Source organism: Lactuca virosa, chromosome 3 (assembly GCF_052849685.1).
Source record: "Lactuca virosa cultivar CGN04683 chromosome 3, Lactuca_virosa_CGN04683_v6, whole genome shotgun sequence".
Lineage (NCBI taxonomy): Eukaryota > Viridiplantae > Streptophyta > Magnoliopsida > Asterales > Asteraceae > Lactuca > Lactuca virosa.
This window is the reverse complement of record NC_136428.1, coordinates 109,415,885-109,436,156: the sequence shown is the minus strand read 5'-3', so window position 1 is coordinate 109,436,156 and position 20,272 is coordinate 109,415,885. Positions and strand designations below refer to the sequence as shown.

Sequence of the window (20,272 nt, the reverse complement as noted above, 5' to 3'; positions counted from 1 at the left end):
TATAGTCAATATGAGATTTGTTAATCTAATTTGGAGTGCAATATCGATCGGATCTTTTCACGAATTGAATAGATATGAGTATATTGCCACATTGACATGATGATCAAATATGTCTGATAATCTTATTCATATTCACCAATCAACAAACATATATGAACGTTAATGAGAATGATTGAATACATACATCATATTCAATGATATCATAACAAACAAAGGCAAACTAAGATGACAACTCATTTACTATTAAGTAGTTAATAAATGTTTTATGAAGACAAACATATATGGTTGGTGGCAGTGATATCAATATCTCTTTAGTTGATTGTTTTGTCTCGTGTGTAAGTATGAGTCTATTAGATTTAATGTGTAATAATTCTAATTATAAACTTTTTGTTTAAAATTTAGAACAAATTACTGAAATCGTCCATGTGGTTTGCCAAAATTTCGTGTTTGGTCCCTATCTTTTTTTTTTGCACTCGGATGGTTCCCAAGTTTTGATTTTCTTACGGAGAAAGTCCCTCCCTGGTAGGATATGACTATAATGCCCTTGATATTTCATTTTTCAGTTTTTTTTATTAAAGCAAAATGAATTATTTGATTAATTGACTAGTGGGACCCACTTGCACTCCTAATCCAACCACTCCACCACCGGTCATTGGACACCACCAGTTATCGGCCACCACCATCAGTCGCCGACTACCACTCACCAACGCCAAAAAACAACTTTCTTTTGTCTATCCTCTTTCTAGAATAACCTCTCTTCGTCTCTCACCTACCCGACAACCATCACCCTTACCTACCACTACCGTCAACCACCACGACCACTGCCATCAACTATCCCCGACACCACCAATGTCCCCATCGACACAACCTCCTTTGTCATTGACTACCACCACCATGACCAACAACATTACACCACTACCATCAACACCACTAACAATCCAAAAAATTCCAGAAAAAATGAACAAGAACAATCATAATAATTCTAGAAAAAATACATAAGAAAATAACAAAAATCTGTAAAACTCTGAAATATACATTAAGAACAATCCCAAAATTTCTCAAAACAATCCCAAACAGAATTTTTGTTTCAGTAAATCTAGAAAAAAAAACCCAGAGTTCATCGGTTTTTGGTTCTCGTTTCTGTAAATCTGACAAGGAAGAAGGTAGGTATATGAATTTGTAAATCGTCTTCAAAGACAAATCCTAAAATCAAACCTGAAATCAACATTAATAAGATTTTGAATGCTTAAAGCTTAAATCTTTTGCGTGTGGTAGGATTGTCGGACATTGATAGTGTCGATTTAGGGCTTGGATGGAGGCAACGATAAGAAGGGAAATGCGATTTAGGGCTTGGACATTGATTCATCGGAAGATGGAGATGGCGATTTAGCAGCTCCGACCGCTGAGAGTGGTGAGGAAGACGACGTTGGGGAGAAGGCAGAGACACTAGAGATTTTCACGTCACAGGTGATCGAACACCATTAACTCCACCACCTCACGTCACGTCTGCTCCGATTCGGTCTTCTGTAACATCAAACAAAGAGAGTGGTGGTGGTTTCCGGTAAGGAAGCATGTAATCCATGGTGGTTTCCGGTGAGGAAGAGGGAGGCAGAGAGTTGGGGCCGATGAAGTACATATGGAGTAGGGATAATAAGGGGTTAGGTGGGCCCACCTATTAAAATATTTTTTTAATAGGTTAATGATAAATAAAACAAATAAAATAATTAATAAGGGTGTTTAGGTTATTTTAAATCGGTTAGGGACGAAAAACGCAATAAAATCATACTATAGGGATGGTCCGAGTGCAAAAAAAACCTTAGGGACAAAACGTGCAATTTTGACAAACCATGGGGACGATTTCAGTAATTCGTTCTAAAATTTAAAACTCCTAAGGCTATGGGGAGTGGTTACACCCATGCCACCGAAAAAGCACTGTCAACTCAACGTCACGTCAGCTCCACTACAAACCCACCACCAACCCACTAGACATTGGAAATGGTTACCACTCTACAATATATTTTTTAATTTTTTAATTTTTTTAACATTAAATTAAATTAAAAATATAATTTAAAACATAAATACAAAACTTCATAAATGGTCCCTATGGTTTTCAAATATCTGAAGTTTGGTCCCTAAGTTCAAAAAACCTCACAGATGGTCACCGTGGTTTTAAAACTTTTAACAAACGGTCTTTTGAGCTAACTCCGTTAGATTTTGGTTGTTAACTATTATTTGATTATAATATTCTGAGGGCATTTCTGTCATTTTACTACCAAGGACCATTTATGATGTTTTGTCTTATTTTATATATATATATATATATATATAATTTAATTCTCTCTCTCTCTCTCTCTCTTTCTCTCTCAGGAACATGAATACCAAATCGTTTGTTCTTCATGTAGCCAACCCAAAATCAAGATTCCATTAATTGAAATTAACAAAGCTACAGATACATTCAATTACAAGAGCAATTCCACATTTTAATTTATATGAATTGGATCAATGAATTTCCCTAATTCATATTTCATTATTCATATTCATCTTTCTAATCCGACACTATTTATCAGAAATCAAACACTTATTTACAGGAAGATTCAAGAAAGATGATCATCATCAACTCTTCAACATCATCTCTTTGAACTCCTCGAAATTGACATATCCATCACCGTCGGAATCCACCGACTTGATCATTGTCACACAATCATCAACCGTACATCTCTCCCCCAACCAAGTTAAGATCTGATGCAACTCAGTTGACGAGATCAACCCATTCTTGTTTAAATCGTAAAACTCAAACGCTTCATGGAACTCATTGATTCCTCCCTCTTGGTCTCCGACGTTTGCTTTGTAGAATCCGACGAACTCCTCGAGGTTGATGAAGTTGTCGCAGTCTGTGTCAAGTTTAGCCATCACTTGCTCCGTCTCTTCAACAGAGATGTCGGATCCTAGTGCCTTACAGCGTGGACCAGCTCCTCAACAGAAATCTTTCCGTCGCCATTGGTGTCGAAACGGCTGAAACCTCTGATTCCATTCCGATTCATGTTCAAGTTCAAGCGCCTAAAACCTATGATTCCATTCTGATGCCAATTATCAATTGAACCCCACTATTTGTTAACATCAGGATCGAGCTTGATCATAAATCAATATTAACACACTGAAATCAAAAAACTGTTTCTAACATAGTACTTCCACCAGACAAATGCAATCAAAACTTGAGCATATCAAATTAACACACCTGCAAATCAAATCTTGAACATATACAAACCTGATTGGAACAAAAGAGATGATGCCTTGTAGTCGCAGGAGGAACAAGATCCAACACACACACAAGTGTAGAGGACTTTCACTAACTAGGGAGTTGATTTTAGTTCCGAATTCACATACGCACACACGATTTCATCGGACCCCTTCGTTTTCTCGAAACTGCACTTGAGTTTGTTACTTGCGAAATTGATATCTTCAAGCCTGATTATGTGGTCAAGGATGTTAATAGGATGGTTCATAGGATGTTAATCGAAACACCAAACCCTCGATTTCTTGTCACTAAGGATGAAGACGAAGGGCAGGGGCAGAGATAGGTCTGGTGGGGAAGAAAACGGGTTGGGGGTTAGGTTTAATATATATATATATATATATATATATATATATATATATATATATATATATATATATATATTAAATAAGACAAAAGTGAAATGACAAAAATGCCCTTAGAATATTATAATAAAAAAATAGTTAACGGCTAAAAGCTAACGGAGTTAGCAAAAAGGACCGTTTGTTAAAAGTTTTGAAACCACATGGACCATCTGTTAGGTTTTTTGAACTTAGGGACCAAACTTCAGATTTTTGAAACCACAGGGACCATTTATGAAGTTTTGTCAAACATAAATAAATATTTTACATTAATTAAAACCACATTACATTAATTAAAAAACATAGAAAATTAAACCTAAAAAAATAAAAATTAAAGCTAAATTACTAAAAAAAACATAAAAAACATAGAAAATTAAACCTAAATTACTAAAAAAACATAAAAAACATAGAAAATTAAACCTAAATTACTAAAAAAAACATAAAAAACATAGAATCTAGTTGCGATATTTTTCGAGAACTTTTTGTTGATTTTTTAAAAATTCACTTAAATTTTCCGGGTCGAGGTCCGGTTTCAGTGATCTCTCAAGCAATTCCAAGCACTGAAAGTGCGATCCCTTTTGAGAGGAGGATGACAACTAGTTTCCCGACTTTGGGAGGGAAACACAAGCGTATCCCGTGAGAGGATACACGATAGTCGACCTGGGGGAGACAAAAAGCGAGCGAGTCGACCTTGCTTAGGGAGACACCCATTTCGCTTGGAACTAGATTGTCTTTTGACTTATGTCACGTCGATCGTTGATAAGTGCTCGATATGGGATAGGCTGGCTGGGCACAGTTTTGGAAATCAGATTATTGAGTTCGCCTGGACTACGCTGGTTGTGGGATGCCAGGCTTGATGCTTCAAGAAAGTTCCAAACCAATCTTTGGCGATGACTTGGTGAAGGGAATCTATGAGAGAAGGTTCACGACGAACCGGGTGCTCTGATCTCTCTTTAGCAGTTGCAGTACGATTCTTTAATTCATCTCCTGTCCTTTATAGTCGTAATCGTTAGAAACTCTATATTTGCGGCTTCGTGTTTGAAATTTGAAGATCGGTGAGTGCCATTTTTCGCCGACGAGCTTCCTCCATTGATTCAATTTTTTTTTTCTAAAAAACATAGAGTTTTGTCTATTTTGTCCGCTAGCGCATCCTCGTTGGTTGATTTTCCACTTGAAGACGCCCCCTTTCTCACTTTGTCCCTTCCCGGTGGTCGACGAAGTTGGACGTCCGGTGGACCCTCCCCTTCGGTGGCGTCGAACTCATCATTGAGGTCGAGGTTAACACCAATGTCCGACTACGAAGTTCTTGCCCTTTTGTTGGAGCCGGTGGTAGATCCCGAATGCACAATTTCGGGATAAATAACACATTTTGGACCATTACGCCAAACTTCCCATGCTTTTTGGTTGTCGAATGGTTTACCATTGTTGGTAATTTTGTATTGGTATAACGCGGTTGATAAAATGTTGAAATCGTTGCTACCGCTTCTATGTATATTTTTAAAATTGTCAAATACGTCGTTAAATTTGGTGCAAGTCGCTCTAAGGTCACACCATTTTGCATTGACCGAGTCGTATGTCCGGTTCGTTTTCCTTCCTAATAAAGCGTGGAAGTGGTCTAAAACACGATTCCAAAAAATTGACCCGTTTGCGCGTTGCCGACATCCCGTCTTGTGATATGAAAATCCAAGCTTTAGCTAATGCTTTCTCTGCCTCTTCGGTCAAATGCGTAGTTTTTTTTGGATCTTTTGATATTTTTTGCCTTCTACGATTTGCTTGTGTTTCTTCACCCATTCGTCGTCGTCTTCATTGTCGAGGTTTATAGGTTGAGATTAAGATAATGAGACTTGAGATGATTGTGAAGCTTGTGCGTGAAATTGTTGACGTTGAGAAGCTTGGGATTGAAATTGCAGAGAAGGTTGTTGTTGAAAGTCTTGAAATTGGGGTTGATTGAATTGTGGTGGTTGTTGTTGTTGGTAGTAGTGTGAATGATATGGAAGATTGGTGAATAAATGTTGTTGTTGATCGAAGATGTTATCAATTGCATGTAACCAAGATTTGCTAATGGATCATTTGGAGTGTTTAGAGTGAGTGAGGTATTTTGATTTGGATCCATAGGTAGAAAATAAAGAATATATGAGAAGAGTGTGTTTTTGTAGTGTAAAATGTTAGTAAAATAGTAGATATTTATAGTCGTAGTTGATAGGTTTTTAAATTGATTTTTTTTAGTATGCAACGGTAGAAAATTGGTCGAAATGACCGTTGCCAAGTTCCTCTTCTCCCATTGGCTGTCTTCTTCCATCCTTGCACCCACGTCACACCCAGAGCACCGCCCCTAGGGGCGGTGTTCACGCGTCTTGCACCCTTCTACGTCAGCAACTCATGCGTCTTCCTGCTTCCACTCCGGTTAGCCTGAAAACTTCCAAAAATACATTCGCCGATATATCTTGAAAATAACACAATTAAGACGATTATGTAGTTTTGGGAACGTCTAATCGAACTTTATGAATTTATAAATATACTGATAATTTTTCTTATTGTCCAATATCTTACATTGTTTTTTTTTTTTTTTTCTTATCATTCTCAAACTAGAATGGTAGAAATGAAGGCCCAAGGAGTAACCCAATCAGCCCACATACGGCTCAAAATCAAATTTGTTAACGCCATTGCCCCCATCCCTAATGTTATATATTTGCATTAGGGTTTCATTACGACCTTCTCTACCTAAGAAGCAGCGCAGAGGGAGGAGGCCGCCGGTAGTGAGGAGAATATCAACCAAGTAGCCGCCGTATCGACGTTGAACAACGATGGTTCACGTCTCTTTCTACCGCAACTGTAAGTTTATATCTTTCTCTTTAATATATGGATTCTATACATACATCATTTTATTCTATCTTTTCATCTGTTCGTTTTAGGTTTTAAGTCATGAGAACCCATTTCTCCTGTCCAATTTGACATCCAGATGCTTAGAATTATTTCTTAGAACGAAAAATATATGTCGATTTAAGTCGTATGATTGAGTGTTACAGTTGAATTGATGTCTGATTCAGTAATTTGCCAATGGTTCTATAATCTATTGTTCATTGAAGTCTGCTTATTTAGGATTTCCGAATTTCTATTAGTGTATATGTTCATTCTCACATCAATCAAAGTACCAAACGTTGCTTGAGTGGTTTGATTTTGTCTACATCGTATGATCTGTTTCAGTTCTTGCTTATAAAATTGATAATCTAAGAAACATTGAAGCACTATCAAACTGATTACAACTGAATACCAAAATCTATTTCAGATGGAAAAACCTTCAAGAAGCCACGTCGCCCTTATGAGAAGGAACGATTGGATGCTGAGTTGAAGCTAGTAGGAGAGTATGGTTTGAGATGCAAAAGGGAGCTATGGAGGGTGCAATACGCACTTAGCAGAATCCGAAATGCTGCAAGAATGCTTCTAACCCTTGAAGAAAAAGACCCACGTAGGATCTTTGAAGGTGAAGCCCTAATGAGAAGGATGAACAGATATGGACTCTTGGATGAGAGTCAAAACAAGCTCGATTATGTTCTTGCCTTGACTGTTGAAAACTTCCTTGAACGTCGCCTTCAGACACTTGTGTTCAAGACTGGTATGGCAAAGTCAATCCACCATGCTAGAGTCCTCATCAAGCAAAGACACATAAGGTATTTATATAATGATCATAGTTTTTATATATTGTTGAAGAGTTTTAACTTTTTAATGATGATTTGGATGTTGGTTTTTGTAGGGTGGGAAGGCAAGTTGTGAATGTGCCTTCTTTCATGGTGAGAGTTGACTCACAGAAGCATATTGACTTTTCACTCACGAGTCCATTTGGAGGTGGCAGACCTGGAAGAGTGAAGAGGAAGAACCAGAAGGCGGCTGCAAAGAAGGCTTCTGGTGGAGATGCTGATGAGGATGATGAAGAATGAAAAGCTTGAGAGATGTTATGAGGTTTATTATGAGTCCTTTTGTTATCTTGATAATAACTCTTTTGTAGGAAGTTTTGAATGCTTTTGGAAGATTTTTTGTTGGTTTTGTTTACTTGTTTTTTTTTTGTGGATTCAGTTAATGATAGATTATGAACTGGAGTTGGAAAAATTGTGTTGAATCTTGGGATTTAAAGTGGTCCAACCAATTACTTGTGCATGTTCGATAGCATTTCATCGAACAGTTTATGGAAAGTTAATACTGTAGTTGAAACCACTTTAACATTATAAGAAAAATTAGCTTTTTTTTTTTTTTTTTTTTTTTTTGGAACAGCGAAAAAATTAGCTAAAATAGTTGATCCTTGGGAGGATAAGCCCATCCCTCCTCACCTAACATTAGCTTTTTTATATCATATTTTTTCCAACCCAGATCAAATTATCCATTTACATCATTATTTTTTTTTTAACTAATTTAGAAAATATAAAATAAATAAAACATAACATTTTTTTTAATAAAAATAAATTTTGTTAGTTTAAAACAAAAAAATCTAAAATAATATTATAAATAATAATAATGATAATTGTTGCACTGAATAATAATGTTGATAGTTTTAGTTTTATTGGTCGCATCGGGATTTCATTAAAGGTAACCGAAGAATTTGAGTGAAGTGGAAAGTTTTTAGAGAAAATTATGTAGAGTTGAGTGAAGTTGATAAAAGTATACAAAATTATATAATAAACTAAGAAGAAAACAACAGTTTTTTTTTTTTTTTTATTTTTTAATTGGGTTAACAATCGAGCTTCCAAACTAAATGTGAATTGGAATGTTTGGTTAACATGTCTTTTGTAATTGATACTTTTGGTTTTAGTTTCTTGCTAGAATCTTTTGAATATGCGAGTATCTAGTTAAAAAAACATGGAAATTTTGTTTACATTAGGAAGAGAGGTGGTTGCTGATTAAGCCATGGGCATGACATCCAAAAACTTCCATGATTTTTATGAGCTTTGCAAGTAATTCGGAATTAAAAAATGTAAATTTGTCGGTATGGTGGAAATATAACCATAATTTTTCGATGTTGGCAGCAATTGTTTGAGATTTAACAACCATCTAAGCTTCTACGGTAGTTTTAAAATTCATGGTAATATACAACAGAGAACAAAACTTACACCGCAATCAATGATAAGTGTGTATGTGCTTGAAAGATAACTTAAGATAACGTAGTATTTGAAGGCGATGTTAAAAAGACAAGCATATTAAAAATGAGATACAAGAACAAGAAATAGAAAAAGGTTGCCTCTATTACTACAGATTATGGCGATCACTATGATGAAGATGTCAAACTGGAAGATGAAAAATAATTCAAAGGCACCAAAAAAGACCAAAATTATCGCGAAGAAGATGACAATACGACTACACCAACATAAGAATATCGTAACTGTTGAAGAAAAATAAAATTCGAACTTGCTTTTTTTCTTATATTTTATTATCTGACACGATATAAATACATTTTCTTTGAGTAAAATAATTGTTATAACTTAAATCTTACCAAAAAAAAAAAAAAAAAAAACGTTTTTGTGGCAAACCAATTCGAACCGATTTATATATGGGACATATTTTAAGACGAGTTAAATCAGGATACCAATTTGTGGCCCAGGTCCAAGACAGGTTTTAGGCAACCCAGTTTAGCGTATGGAGACGAACCCATACGCATATAATATTTATGTGCATCGTTTAAAAACACTTTTAAATTATATTTTATTCCTAATACTAGTAAAATTTAGAAATTTAGCTTAAAAGTAAAACGAGGTGTAACCAGGCCATATCATTCAAATGAACTGAAGTTATCAAAAAGATATTTAAATCTTATAATTTTCTAATATTTTATTAAAAGTATATTATTATTTCCATGACATATTTTTAATATATTAATTGGATGAATTATTTATAAAAGTAAAATACGTGAACAGAGAAGTCATTTTAACTCGACCTATCCATTAATCTTATCGCCTTTACTCCCTAATATACTTTGATATACGTAATTTATGCATATGTAAATTGGACGATCATAGTTTTACTTAAACCAAAGTACCGGTATTCTTTGTTATCCTTGAAACCCAAAAAATGCATATCGATGAATTTTATTTTTGTATGACATGTTGGAATTCCTAAGTCAAGTAGGACTCTAGGATCCAATTTCTTGGGGTTTAAGTAAGTTGGTTTAAGTTTCCTAGTCTTACTCTTATTCTTATTCTACAAGTTTGGTAGTTTAGGAGTATATACATATACATAGATAATGAGTCATGTTAATGTATGCAGAAACCAATTGACTTTTGAGTTATTTTCTCACTTAATCAAAGAGTTAGTTTGATTAATTGTTTGTGTTCTACACTTGAATTGGTATCAGAGCCAATAAAAAAGATATCCAACGACTGAAACAAGGAAGGAAGTGATCGAAAAATATCGTTCTCGATAAAGGATTTCTGTCGACAAAAGTTGATCTTCCACATTGTATCTGATTTTAGTCATTATCATATTTGATTTCAGTCATCATCCTATCTGAATACCCGATCAATTGAGAGTTAATTGAAGTGAATTCAAGTTTGATCGATCACTGTTTTCTTAATCAATCATACATAATTCAAGTTTCCAATTACTATTTGATCGATTTAGTTTTCCTATTGTATTCACGTTCTGATTAAAGGGGTAATAAATTGAAGTAAATTCTTGTATAATCGATTACTTGGTAATTGGTTCAGTCAACAAAAGCATTAGATTATCAGTTTTCTTTTTTCATACCTCAATCGATAAAATAGTGTTCAAATCATGAACAATAAATTGTGAACAATAACTTCATCGTTTTTTTGTTTAATACAAAACATAAATCGATTGCTTCCTGTTTTTTTTCATAGAACAAGATTCTTGCTTTCTATTAATCAGTCTCCTGATTTCGAGTTCTTCTTTTCTGATTTGAGTGATCACCATGTCGGGTGAGTCCTCGAATTCAACACCATCAAAGGAAATCGGAGCAACCTCTATTCACTTCCCGATGTTGACAGCTACAAACTACACAGTTTAGGTTATGAGGATGAAGGTAGTGCTAAGGATTCACAAAGCTTGGGAACGAATTGACCCAGGAACCACCACAAACGTTGAGAAAAAACGACTTAGCCATGAGATTGCTATACCAATCACTTCTGGAGAGCTTGATCATTCAAATAGGTGATCAAGATACAACCAAGAAACTTTGGGATGCAATTAAGGCAAGGCACGTTGGAGCAACACGTGTTCAAGAAGCCCGCTTGCAAACTCTCATGTCCAATCAATCATTGATTTGTTTCCATTACACGATTCAAGTATAAAAGGAGACATTGACCATCTCATTCAACACACGAATGAAAATACTCTTCTTTCTCCTGCTTCCGACGACTCTTTAAGGAAAGTGAAATATCTGGCAGTACACCACTGTTAAGGTTTTTGTACCCTGGGAACAGACGGCGAATCTGTTTAAGGGAATCGAGTCCAACTCGAGCCTCAGCCACCACGTTTGCTACTAATCTTTTTCTTTACAGGAAACTTTCAAGAGGAAAAACGAAGTCTTTACACTAATAGTCTTAAACAGATTCCTATTTTGTTCTAAAACTTTCGTTTTTTCTGTTCTTTTATTCTAAATGGATTTTGTATCGATTTTTTCCTGTAATCTATTTTACTGTGGTTACGACTCTTTCAGAATGTCTGGAACTCCTGTTGCTACTGGAACTCCTGCTGCTGGTGCTACCCCTCCTGTGAACCCAAATGCACCGGTTCCAAACATCATGGCCAATAATGCTGAGAGACCTGAAAAATTTTCTGGTCTCAACTTCAAGAGGTGGCAGCAGAATATGCTATTCTACTTGACCACCTTGAACATAGCTCAGTTGCTAACAGAAACTGCTCCTGTAATTGGTGAGGGGCAGGCTGATGCTCAATCTGTGAATGCAGTGGATGCATGGAAGCATTCAGAATTTCTGTGCCGCAACTATGTGTTGAATGGGCTAACTGATGCACTTTACAATGTTTATTGTAAAGTTGCAACTGCTAAGGAACTATGGGAGTCTTTGGAAAGGAAGTATAAGATAGAAGATGCTGGAACTAAGAAGCATGTTGTTGATAAGTTCTTGGAATACAAAATGGTTGACTCAAAATCTGTTATGAGTCAAGTCCAAGACCTTCAGGTCATCATACATGATAACAATGCAGAAGGGATGGATCTTAATGAGTCATTACAAGTTGCATCAATGGTTGAAAAGCTTCCTCCTGGTTGGATAGACTTCAAAAACTACCTTAAGCATAAGCGAAATGAGATGTCTGTGGAGGAACTGGTGGTGCGTCTTCGGATTGAGGAAGACAATCTAATGACCTTAAAGAAAGGCAGTGAAGTTAAATCTTCAAAGGTTCATATGGTGGAAGCTGGTCAAACTTCCAAGAGCAAAAGCAACGGACCTCACAAAGGCAAAGCAAAGGGCAAAAACCTAGGACCCAAGGCAGGAACTTTCAAGAAGAAGTTCAAGTGCTACAACTGTGGCCAACCGGGTCACAAGGCTTCGGAGTGATCACAACCTAAGAGGGAAAACCTTCAAGCAAACATGGTGAATGACAACATGGAGTTGGTGGCCATGATAACTGATCTCACGGCTATGGTTTCTGAAGTGAATCTCATGAATACAAATTCAAAGGAGTGGTGGATTGACACGGGGGCTACTCGTCATGTGTGTCATGACAAGAGTGTTTTCAACACCTACAAAGAAGTTGAAGATGGTGAAAAGCTCTACATGGGAAATGCAGCTACCACAGATATCAAAGGTGTTGGTTATGTCATTCTAAAAATGACTTCGAGGAAAGAAGTGAAGCTTAGGGATGTTTTTTATGTTCCTGAACTTCGTAAGAATCTAGTGTCGGGTGGTTTGTTGAACCAATTTGGTTTTAAGCTAGTGTTTGAGTCGGACAAGTTTGTTTTGTCCGAAAATGGTATGTTTGTGGGAATAGGATATGCCTTGAATGACATGTTCAAATTGAATGTAATGGTGACAAACAAAATGAATAATGAAAGTTCTAGTTCTGCTTATTTGCTTGAGTGTTCAAATGTTTGGCATGGTCGCTTAGGACATGTAAATTACAATTCTATTAAGCGATTAATTAAACTAGAATACATACCCAAACTTAATATTGACTCAAATCACAAATGCCCCACATGTGTTGAAGCGAAACAAACTAGATTGTCTTTCCAAACAATCAAAAGAAACACCGAACCTCTTGATTTAATTCACACTGATGTGTGTGATTTAAAGTCAATTCCTACTCAAGGTGGAAACAAATACTTCATTACATTCATCGATGATAGCACAAAATATTGCTACATATATTTACTTAAGAGTAAAGATGAAGCAATAGACAAGTTTGTCTTGTACAAAAATGAAGTTGAGAATCAACTCAACAAGAGAATTAAAGTAGTTAGAAGTGATAGGAGTGGATAATATGTTTCTCCCTATGCTGAATTTTGTGCGAAAAATGGAATTCGTCATGAATTCACATCACCCTATTCACCTCAATCTAATGGAATTGCTGAAAGAAAGAACCGCACCTTGAAAGAAATGGTCAATGCCATGATAATAAGTTCGGGTGTAAACCAGTCAATGTGGGGGGGGGGGAAGCTATTTTGTCGGCCAACTATCTTTTAAATAAGATACCTCGCAAAGAAAAGAATGAAACACCGTATGAACTTTGGATGGGAAGAAAGCCATCGTATAAGTACTTACGAGTGTGGGGGTGCCTAGCTAAAGTTGTAGTACCACCGCCTAAGGTACAAAAGTTAGGACCTAAAACAGTGAATTGTGTATTCATTGGATATGCACAAAGTAGTAGTGCTTATCGTTTCCTTGTGCATGATTCTAAGAATCCAGAAATACACAAGAATACCATAATGGAATCAAGGAATGCTTCATTCTTTGAAGATGTGTTTCCTTGTTTGAACAAGGAAGTTGAAAGCCCATCTTTACCAAACAACGAAGCTGTTCGAGAAGAAGAACAAGCTCAATCCGAGGAAGAATAGATAGAACTCAGAAGAAGTAAGAGGGCTAGAGTTGAAAAATCATTTGGTGATGATTTTTACACCTATGTGGTGGAAAGTGAACCTAAAACCTACCAAGAGGCGGTTAATTCTTCTGAGGGACCTCAATGGAAAGAAGCCATAAAAAATGAGGTAGAATCTATCTAACAAAATCATACGTGGGAACTAGTGGATCTACCTCCAGGTAGCAAGCCACTGGGTTACCGCTGGATTTTTAAAAGAAAGATGAAACCTGATGGCAGTATTGATAAATACAAGGCAAGACTAGTAATCAAAGGTTATAGACAAAAGGTCTAGATTACTTTGATACGTATTCGCCAGTAACGCGGATAACATCCATTAGATTAGTTCTTGCCATTGCAGCCATTAGAAACCTGCAAGTTCATCAAATGGATGTGAAAACTGCTTTCCTAAATGGGGAGTTGGAAGAAGAAATTTATATGGAGCAACCTGAGGGTTTCATTGCCTCGGGACAGGAGAACAAGGTTTGTAAACTTGTTAAGTCTCTATATGGATTAAAACAAGCTCCAAAACAATGGCATCAAAAGTTTGATCAAGTCATGATGGAAAGTGGCTTTAGAATCAATGAGTGTGATAAATGTATCTATGTGAAAAGCACCACTCATAGGTATGTCATCTTGTGTTTATATGTTGATGATATGCTTATCATTGGTAGTGATGACAAGATAATAAGATCTACGAAGGATATGTTGAAATCCAGGTTCGACATGAAAGATATGGGTTTAGCTGATGTGATTCTTGGAGTCAAGATCACAAGAACCCAAAGTGGTTTGATTTTAAGTCAAACACACTACGTGGATAAGATTCTTGAAATTTTTTCTAAGGGAGATACTAGCATAGCTAGAACTCTAACTGACACTAGTCAACATCTACGTAAAAATAGAGGTGATAGTGTTAATCAAGTGGAATATTGAAGAATTATTGGCAGTATGATGTATCTTATGAGTTGTACCAGACCTGGCTTAGCATATGCTGTGAGCAGACTAAGTAGATACACTAGTAAACCCAATTCTGAACACTGGAAGAGTATTACTAGGTTACTAAGGTATGTGAGATACACGCAAGAATATGGACTGCATTATGGCAGACATCCAGCAGTTATCGAAGGATACACAGATGCAAATTGGATATCTGACATAAAAGATTCTAGATCTACAAATGGATATGTGTTTACACTTGGAGGTGATGCTGTAGCATGGAAATCATCCAAGCAAACAACTATATCTAGATCCACGATGGAATCTGAATTTATCGCCTTAGATATTTGTGCTGAAGAGGCAGAGTGGCTACATCAATTTGTAGAGGACATCCCTAAATGGCCTAAGCCGGTAACGGCCATATGTATACATTGTGATAACTAATCGACAATTGGTAGAGCTCAAAGTACAATGTATAATGGGAAATCAAGGCACATTAGACGTAGACATAAAACGATACGACAACTAATCTCTACGGGGGTTATCACGGTTGACTGGGTATAGTCAAAGGATAACATTGCAGATCCGCTTACAAAAGGCTTGAGTAGAGATGTAGTTTATAAGTCGTCAAGAGGAATGGGACTAAAGCTCATGAATGAATAAATTCATGCAAAGGAAACCTTACCCAGAAGACTGGAGATCCCAAGATCTGGGTTCATAAGGATAACCTAATTGTATGAGTGAGGCAGGTCACTGTGTGTGTGTGTGTGTGTGTGGGGGGGGGGGGGTTAACAATACTTCCTAGTCCATTCCTATATGTAGTGACAAAATTAGGCTAAACATATGGTTTTTAATGATTCATGGAATCACCTATGTAAGAGAGAAGTGGGGTCTCTTCAAATGGAATTATAAGGGCACAATTCCTAAAGCTCTTGCAGTACCAGGTTAGTGTTCATGACCAAAATGAACATGTCTATGAGGATATGGCCTTGTCAGGGAGAGTCCTGTGAGATTTACATTGTCGTCTACATAAATGGCAGCTTAGTTCAAAGACATCGAGATCTACTAACTGCTAGGAGATTAAGTGTAACATCTTAAGGGAGGGTTCAAAGGGTAATACCTACCTATCCTATGCAGGATTCAACTGTTGAAAATTTCGTTTGGAAATTACATGTGCATAGATCGATCTCCATTCATGTGGGGGATTGTTGGAAAGTTTAGTATAAATATTTATATTTTACTAACTTTGGACATATATAAATATATACATATGTTGTATATATAACTAACTCTAAGTGGGTTTGTGTTCTCCTCCACGAGGACTTCGAAACGATATATTATATGTCCAAAATGGAGTATATGTGAATGAGATATCGATACTCAAAGAAGGGTATTTGAGAATAAATTTAGCAAAAAGAGATGAATGTGGGAATGAGTCCCACATTGGTAGAAAGACCAAACTCAACAAGGTTTATAAGCTTGAATGCATGAAAGGCTTACAAGCTTGTGTCTATGGTTTTACTACACTTCCTACCCGCGTGCAGGGGGGGTTGCAAATCTTGGATTTCGTAGACCAAAAACACCGAACTTGTGCATGGGCGCGACCTGCGGACACGAATGCAGCTCCGAAAACTCGGGCTAGCGCTACCCTCATTTTTGCTAATCTTGACAGTTTTGGTCCCTATTTTGAATTTTGTAACGGATGCATTAATTACGTAATTAATGGCATTTATTGGCATTATCGTTCAATCATTGATTTGTTTCCATTACACGATTTAAGTATAAAATGAGACATTTCCCATCTCATTCAACACACAAATGAAAATACTATTCTTTCTCCTCCTTCTCTGTACTCCTGCTTCCGACGACTCTTTCAGGCAAGTAAAATATCCGGCAGTACACCACTGTTAAGGTTGTTGTACCCTGGGAACAGACGGCGAATCTGTTTAAGGGAATCGAGTCCAACTCGAGCCTCAGCCACCACATTTTCTATTAATCTTTTTCTTTACAAGAAACTTTCAAGAGGAAAAACGAAGTCTTTACACTAACACTTTCAAGGAAAGTCGGGACAACAACGACTGATGACGGAGATCTATTATATACCGTATCTCAAGACTAACATCCTTAGCCTTGGACAAGCAACGAAAGTTGGATGCGAAATTCGGATGAAAAACAATGATCTAATGATGCACGTTGAAAACAATTGCTTGCTTATGGAGGTTCAAAGAACTCCAAAACATCTCTACAAGATAAAATTAACAATTGGAATCCCTATTTGCCTTCACTCAAAGCTAAGCTAGAATACGTGGAGATGGCATGCAATACTTGGGCACCTTTATTTCGAGTTAATGAAATTAATGTCAAAGAAAGGTCTAGTCAAAGGGTTACCACACTTCAATTATGAGAATCAATTATATGAATCTTTCTTGGTGGGCAAGCAAACTAGAAAATCGTTCCCCACCATGACAAAGTACAAAGCAAATCAACCATTAGATCTAGTACACGATGATCTATATGGACCAATTACTCCAGCTACCATGGGAGGAAACAGGTACCTTTTCACATTAATTGATGATTCTCATGATACATGTGGATTTATCTAATGAAATAAAAGAGTGGAGCGTTTGAAAACTTCAAGAAATTCAAAGCTTTGGTGGAGAATGAAACGGGAAAGACTTTGAATATTTTTAGAAGTGATCGAGGTGGAGAATTCACATCACTCGAATTTCACAATTTTTGTGATCAACATGGCATAAAACGACATCTTACAGCACCATACACACCTCAACAAAACAGGGTGGTGGAATGAAGAAATCACACACTTATGGAAATGACAATAAGCATAATGAAGGCTATGAAATTTCCAAACTACTTGGGGGGGGGGGGGGAGGAAGTAAATCACTCGAAAAATTTGATAAATCACATGTACACACGAGTCCTAGTTGATGAAACTCCGTACGAAAGATTCAAGAAAAAGAAGCCGAATTTAGAAAATGTTCGTATATTTGAGTGTCTCGCATATGCAAAAGTAGAACCGGTGAATCTAAAGAAGTTGGATGAAAGATAAAGATCACTTGTACACCTTGGTTCCGAGCCGGGAATGAAAACCTATCGGATACTTAACCCAACAACTCAAAAAATAATTGTAAGTCGAGACATTATTTTTGATGAAACCAAAGGGTGAGATTGAATTAAAAATGCAGGAACCAATATTGAAGAATTTGGTTCATTCACGATACCATGGGACAACCAAAATATCGAAGCTAGTGATGACTTATATATGATAGATCCAAACAATGAAACAAAGTTTGAATCGAATGATCAAGAAGATGAAGATCAACCAAGTTTATCCAATAATGAACAAAACCATTGCAACAAAAAACGCAAACAGTGACCGGTTTACAAAGGCCTTCAAGAACAATTGTACCTCCAAAACGATTTCAAGATTATGTACTTGATATTGATGAACTCGATGAACTTTTATTAGCAACCAATGATGAACCAGTAACGGTCGAAGAAGCAAAGAAGCAATAGGAGTGGGTCAAATCCATGAATGCAGAAATCGACTCAATAAATAAAAATAATACATGGAAGCTTGTGGAGAAGCCTACGGGGGTGAAATCAATTGTTCTTAAATGCGTTTTCAAAATAAAGAAGAATGTGGATGGCACGATAAACAAGTACAAATCAAGGTTAGTTGCTAAAGGTTACGTGAAACAACCGGGAGTTGATTTTCAAGAAGTATTTGCTCTGGTAACTCAAATTGAAACAATTCGTTTTCTTATAGCTATAGCGGCTATTAATGGATGTGAATTACATCATTTAGATGTCAAAACGGTGTTCCTATATGGTGAATTAAAGAAACCGTCTATGTATCACAACCGGAAGGATATATAAAGAAAGGAAATGAGCATAAGGTATATCAACTCACGAAGGCACTATACGGTCTAAGACAAGCAACCTAGAGCATGGAATATGAATCTTGATGGAATTTTGAAGAATATGAAATTTCAAAGGTGAAGAAAGAACCATTGGTGTACCGAAAAAATGAAGGGACTAATTTACTAATTTTGGGAGTTTATGTTGATGACTTGTTTGTTATAGGTACAAGCTTGAGCATTATTAGAAGACTCAAGATCGAAATGTCAAAGAATTTCGATATGTCAGATCTTGGAAAGTTGACTTACTACCTTGGTATAGAAGTTAAGAAAGAAGAAACTGGAATTACAATTAGTCAAGAAGCTTATGCACAAAGAATCCTAAAAGAAACCGATTTACATGATTGCAATCCAACTCACATTCCAATGGAACCTGGAAGAAAGTTGAAAAAGGGTGAAGATGAACCATAAATTGATCAAACTCGATACAGGAAGGTGGTAGGATGTTTAAGGTATCTCTTGCAAATATGACCCGATATAGCATTTTCGGTTGGAGTTATAAGCCGATATATGCAAAGTCCAAGAGAATCACATGGTGTTGCAATCAAAAAAATTCTAAGGTATCTACGAGGGACAACCTGACACGAAATAAAGTATGAGAGGACGAGACAAAAGAAGCTTGTGGGTTATAGTGACAACAGTCACAATATTGATCCAGATGGCGGAAAAAGTACAACTGGTCATATATTTTACTATGGTCATCCCCAATAACATGGTGTTCATAAAAGCAAGATATAGTTGCATTGTCATCTTGTGAGGTAGAGTTCATGGCAGCCAATGCAACTGCATTTCAAGCAATATGGCTTCAAGATATGTTAGGAGAAATCTTGAACACACCACGAGAAAAGGTGGTCTTAAGGGTGGATAACAAGTCTGTAATAGAGCTCATGAAAAATCCTGTTTTTCACGGAAGAAGTAAACACATAAACACAAGATACCACTTCATTCGTAATTGTGTTGAAAACGAACATGTGTGTAACATCCCAAAAATTTATAGTAAGATTTTCATTTTTAAAACAATAAACCATACAAATGAGTTGTTCCAAAACCGATCAAGGTGAATATATTATTTAAACATCAGAGTAAATATTGAAAATTGCCAATGCGGAAAAACTCTGGTGGATGCGGTGCAATCACGCCGGGCCCTTCCCTTTCATACCGGAAATACCTGAAACCATAAACATAAAATTTAAGCACAAAGCTTAGTGAGTTCCCCAAAGTACCACATACCATAACATACAAGTGCATTGGGCTACCCCTATGGTCTTTCCTTGCAATGCCGAGGGCCAAATCTTAGTCTTACATACAAGTGTCATGGGCAACGCCCATGGTCTTTCCTTGCAATGTCGAGGGCCAAATCCCGGTCAAATACAACTGCTATGGGCTACCCTTATGGTCTTTCCATGCAATGTCGAGGGCCAAATTCCAGTCTTACATACAATTTCCAAGGGCCAGATCCTCGTCTTTCACGCAAGTATCACAAAGACAACTAGCATTCTACATAACAAAGTAATGGGCCAACATTGGTGCCTTCGACCCACGGATATAGTGAGAAAACTCACCTCATATTCTGAAAGAATAGTTGCACCGATCACGACTCTAAAAGCTATCTCTACCGATCACCTATACAATTAACAGGAACCCAAATCTCAAACTATAAATCAAATTACCCAAAATGCCCTTAGGTCAAACTTGGTCAAAATACTGGTCAAAGCTAAAAGTCAATG

The 20,272-nt window shown here is 36.6% G+C and overlaps 2 protein-coding genes across 2 annotated transcripts; both read left to right on the top strand.

Moving 5' to 3' along the window:
* The first annotated feature begins 6,313 nt into the window (after window positions 1–6,313).
* LOC145166360 (small ribosomal subunit protein uS4y) lies at window positions 6,314–7,774 on the top strand. Its single transcript, XM_079085313.1, has 3 exons — window positions 6,314–6,465; window positions 6,920–7,301; window positions 7,385–7,774. Exons 1-3 carry the CDS (start codon window positions 6,438–6,440, stop codon window positions 7,566–7,568), a joined length of 594 nt encoding a protein of 197 aa, XP_078941439.1. The 5' UTR covers window positions 6,314–6,437; the 3' UTR covers window positions 7,569–7,774.
* A 3,520-nt stretch (window positions 7,775–11,294) lies between these two features.
* On the top strand, window positions 11,295–12,155 carry LOC145163918 (uncharacterized). The gene has a single exon (XM_079082657.1). The coding sequence runs from the start codon at window positions 11,295–11,297 to the stop codon at window positions 12,153–12,155; it is 861 nt and encodes a 286-aa protein (XP_078938783.1).
* The last annotated feature ends 8,117 nt before the right edge of the window (window positions 12,156–20,272 follow it).

Excerpts from the sequence above, each read along its gene's own strand:
- LOC145166360 (XM_079085313.1), top strand. The coding sequence starts at position 6,438 with ATGGTTCACGTCTCTTTCTACCGCAACT. Across the intron at positions 6,466-6,919 it reads CGTCTCTTTCTACCGCAACT|ATGGAAAAACCTTCAAGAAG; the intron begins GTAAGTTTATAT and ends AATCTATTTCAG. Across the intron at positions 7,302-7,384 it reads ATCAAGCAAAGACACATAAG|GGTGGGAAGGCAAGTTGTGA; the intron begins GTATTTATATAA and ends TGGTTTTTGTAG.
- LOC145163918 (XM_079082657.1), top strand. The coding sequence starts at position 11,295 with ATGTCTGGAACTCCTGTTGCTACTGGAACTCCTGCTGCTGGTGCTACC.